The 4,350-nt window shown below is 39.9% G+C and overlaps 1 protein-coding gene across 1 annotated transcript; it reads left to right on the top strand.

The window, feature by feature from the left end:
- Positions 1 to 2,094: 2,094 nt before the first annotated feature.
- LOC130463048 (uncharacterized) lies at positions 2,095 to 2,613 on the top strand. The gene has a single exon (XM_056832066.1). It carries the CDS (start codon positions 2,095 to 2,097, stop codon positions 2,611 to 2,613), a length of 519 nt encoding a protein of 172 aa, XP_056688044.1.
- The last annotated feature ends 1,737 nt before the right edge of the window (positions 2,614 to 4,350 follow it).

Genomic DNA, 4,350 nt, shown 5'->3' with positions numbered 1-4,350 from the left:
TTCTCCTGTGTTTTCTGAAACTGTCAAGAAGGCTTGGAGTAGTCACATAGATGGAAGTAAAATGTTCAGATTGGTTTGCAAACTTAAGAAAGTTAAGCAAGCCTTGAGAGAATTGAACAAAGTTGGATTTACTGATGTTCAAGCTGCAGATATAAAGGCCTATCAGGAAATGGTGAATGCTCAAAGTTCATTACATATCAATCCTACTGATGCAAGTGTAGCTGATGCTGAGCTGAAAGCTATACAAGATTATAAAGAAAAACATAAGGCATACTTGGCATTCTTAAGTCAAAAAGCTAAAGTTAATTGGCTTAAAGATGGAGATGAAAATACTGCTCTATTTCATCAAAGCATCAAAGCTAGAAGAGTTCAAAATCAAGTTTACAGTATCTGTGATATGACTGGACATTGGAAAGACACAGCTGATGAGGTTTCTGAAGCCTTCTTAGCTTATTACAGAATGTTATTAGGCACCACTCATGACCACAGAACTTCTGTTATTAAACAAATAGTTCAGCAGGGTCCTGTGTGTCAGGATCATCACAAAAGTATTCTCAATGCCCCTTACACTGCTGATGAGGTTAAATCTGCTTTATTCTCTATTCCAGGAGTCAAAGCTCCAGGTCCAGATGGTTTTGGGTCTTATTTCTACAAAGATGCTTGGCATATTGTTGGAGATGAGGTTATAGCAGCTATTCTGGATATGTTACAGAATGGGAAGCTCTTGAAGGAGGTGAATCATACTGTCATCACTCTCATCCCCAAGACTAAATGTCCAAAAGATGTGAGTGAATTCAGACCAATTTCATGTTGTAACACCATTTATAAGTGCATAACAAAGGTCCTTTGTGGGAGATTAAGACAAGTATTACCTGATCTGATCTTAGAAAACCAAGGTGGTTTTGTTCATGGTAGGTTTATTGTCCACAACATTATGGTTGTTCAAGACTTAGTCAAGCATTATGGCAGGAAGGCAGTCAAACCTAGCTGTCTCATGAAGATTGATCTTCAGAAGGCTTATGACACAGTTGATTGGCAGTTCTTGTATGAAATGCTCACTTATCTGGAGTTTCCATGCTCTTTTGTGAAAATGGTAATGTAGTGTGTTACTACTCCCATGTTCTCTTTGATGTTGAATGGAAGTATGCATGGATTTTTTAAATCCAAAAGAGGGTTGAGGCAGGGGGATCCCATATCTCCATTGTTGTTTGTCATATGTATGGAATATCTGTCTAGGATATTGAGCAGAATGTGTGAATCTTCTCATTTCCAGTTTCATCCAAGATGTAAAGATATCAAGCTCACTCACCTTTGTTTTGCTGATGACTTGATCCTGTGCAGTAAGGGTGAATATCAATCTATTCTCCTCTTGTTACAAGCTTTCAAACTTTTTTCAAATTCAGCTGGTTTAAAGGCTAATCAGCAGAAATCTTCTGTGTACTGTCATGGCATGCCAGAGATTGAAGTTCAAAGAATAGTTGATGTTTCTGGTTTCTCCAGAAGTTCTTTGCCTTTCAAGTATCTGGGTTTTCCCATTTGTTCTAAAAAGATTACTGTAGCTCAATGTGGACATCTAGTGGATAAAATGATAACTAGGATTAAGATCTGGAGCTCAAGGAACTTATCTTACACTGCCAGAATGCAACTAATCAATTCTGTTTTGCTTAGTCTGCATATGTATTGGGCTCAGATTTATGTTCTTCCCAAATCTGTGCTGCAGGACATTGTGAGGATATGTAGAGCCTTCCTGTGGAGTGGACAAGCTTTCAGCAAGAAACCAAGTAATATAGCTTGGGATAAGGTTTGTTGTGACAAGCAGCATGGTGGTTTGGGTTTTAGGGATGTTGTTCTGTGGAATCTGGCTTTCATGGGTAAATATGTTTGGGCTCTTGTCAAGAAGCAGGATAATATCTGGATCAAGTGGATTACTTCAGTTTACCTCAAAGATGGGGAATGGTGGGATTACCAACCTAGCTCTTCTGCTAGTTGGTATTGGAGACAAATTTGTGTTACTAAGGAGAAGCTTAAGCAATTTTTACTCTGTCTGACCTGGAGGGCATGGCTCATTATTCAGTAAAGCAAGTTTATGAGAAAATGTTGGATTTGAAACCTAGGGTGCATTGGGATAGATTAGCTTGGAATAGATTGCTCACCCCTAAGCACAGATTCATCTGTTGGTTAGCTGCTCAATGTAGGCTACAGACTACAGCTAAATTAGCTGGAATTGGGATTAGTCAATCTGCTCTATGCTTGATTTGTGGGTTGCAGGATGAAGATCACAACCATCTTTTCTTTCAGTGTCAGTTCAGCTATCAGATTATGCAGGCAATGCAGCAGTGGTTGGGTGTTCCTATGGCTGGTACCTTGCATCAGTTGGTAAGGAAGATTGGTCATAGCAGAGTTACTAAGTTCAGAAAACAAGTTATTTTTGCTGCTATTGGTACTGCTGTGTACCTGATTTGGAAGAGCAGGAATGCAAGCTTTTGGGATAATCACATCCCCACTGTTAGTCACACTGTGGGTAGCTTGAAGCAGTTGGTTAAGGGCAGAATTCAAATAGTTTTGCCAAAAGCTGTGAGCAAGAGAGATTATGATTGGTTTATAACCTTGTAATAGGCTTTGTGGCTTGTTCGTTTTGTTTGTGTGCCTTGTATAGCTGTGAGTTGCTAAGTCCTTGTTGATAGAGTCCAACCTAGTTGGTTTGTATCACTTGGTTTAGCCTAAGTTGTAATGTTTTGCTCAATTAATATATTCTCTCTTGCTTAGCAAAAAAAAATGTCATAATCATTTGCATAGATACTTACTTTGGGAAGACTAGTATCGGACAAGACCTATGAAACTTTACTGTAAGAGATGAAAATCTGTCATAAGTAAATTTCATTAAAATTATTAGACACTAAATCCTCAATACCTGAGTGATTTGAGATTACTTGTTTGAGAACTGGTTGCTTTGACGTTGACCAACCGTCGCACCGTAAAAGGAGGCTATAAAGGCAACGCTCAGGTAATCACCTATCAAACGAAGTCTAATCTCAAGATCGCAAGATTGGGATTGTCCTCCCATAAATCGGGATGAGATGCTTAAAAGTTGTACAAGGCCACTCGGAGAGCTAGAAACTGTGAAATGCATGGCCGTGCTCGGATGAATCATAGGCTATGATTATCTGTTTATTTGATCAGTTGAACTCTGAAACCGAGAAACACCTCTGGACATAATAAGGATGACAGCTCTTACCTTATGTTCAAGAGCAAGCATCGAGCGACAAAGGAATTAAGAAATGCACACTTGTCCCTAAGGACAAGTGGGAGACTGAAGGAAACAATGTCCTTGGTCCAAGTATGCATATAATATTAAGTCTAATAAATGCGGTTCAGTATTAATTAACAAGTTAATAATTCAGTGAGATCAAGTGAGCTGAATGCCTAGCTAGAGGCCGCTTCAGTTCAAGTGGAATTTGAAGGAAATAATGCCCTTGGTCCAAGTATGCATTCTATGTTAAGTCTAATAAATGCGGTTCAGTATTAATTAACAAGTTAATAATTCAGTGAGATCAAGTGAGCTGAATGCCTAGCTAGAGGCCGCTTCAGTTCAAGTGGAATTAATGATATTAATCCACAGCTTACTCTTGACTGAACCCGTAGGGTCACACAAATAGTACGTAAACGGATCAAGTATTTAATGGCATTAAATACTCCATCTATGAATATTCGGAACCGACGGATCTTGGTTTCAGTGGGAGCTAAGATCGTCACAGGCAAGAATGAATACTCCGGAAACGATGATATTGCCGGAAACGGAAATATGGATCGTATCGGAAATATGAATATTATCCAAGTCGTAGATGTTGCCGGAAACGGAAACATGGTACGTATCGGAAAATATTGTTGGAAATGGAAATATTACCAGAATCGGAAATATTGCCGGAAACGGAAATATTGTCAGAATCGGAAATATTACCGGAATCGGAAAATAATTCCGGAAACGGAAATATTAAATATTTGTTCGAAACGGAAATTAATTCCGGAATCGGAAATATTGAATATTTTTCGTATCGGAAATAGATTCCGGAAATGGAATTTTAATCGGAAGCGTATCGTACGAATTAGCATCGGACGAGGCCTGCCGGACGAAGGCCCAGCACGAAGCCAGGCCATCGCCCAGCAAGCACGCACGCCACAGCCCAGCGCGCACAAGGCCACGCATGCGTGGGCCGCGCTGCGTGGGCTGCTGCTCGCATGCGTGGGCAGCCCTTGTGGCTGCCGTGTGTGTGTGAGTTTGAGCTCATGCGAGATTCCTGAATCTGCAAGAGTCAGTGTATGATTAAATGTCTATTCCTATTGGATAAATTG

This window comes from Spinacia oleracea, chromosome 6 (assembly GCF_020520425.1).
Source record: "Spinacia oleracea cultivar Varoflay chromosome 6, BTI_SOV_V1, whole genome shotgun sequence".
Classification (NCBI taxonomy): domain Eukaryota; kingdom Viridiplantae; phylum Streptophyta; class Magnoliopsida; order Caryophyllales; family Amaranthaceae; genus Spinacia; species Spinacia oleracea.
The sequence above is the reverse complement of the archived record's forward strand: the minus strand, read 5'-3'. Positions and strand labels throughout refer to the sequence as shown.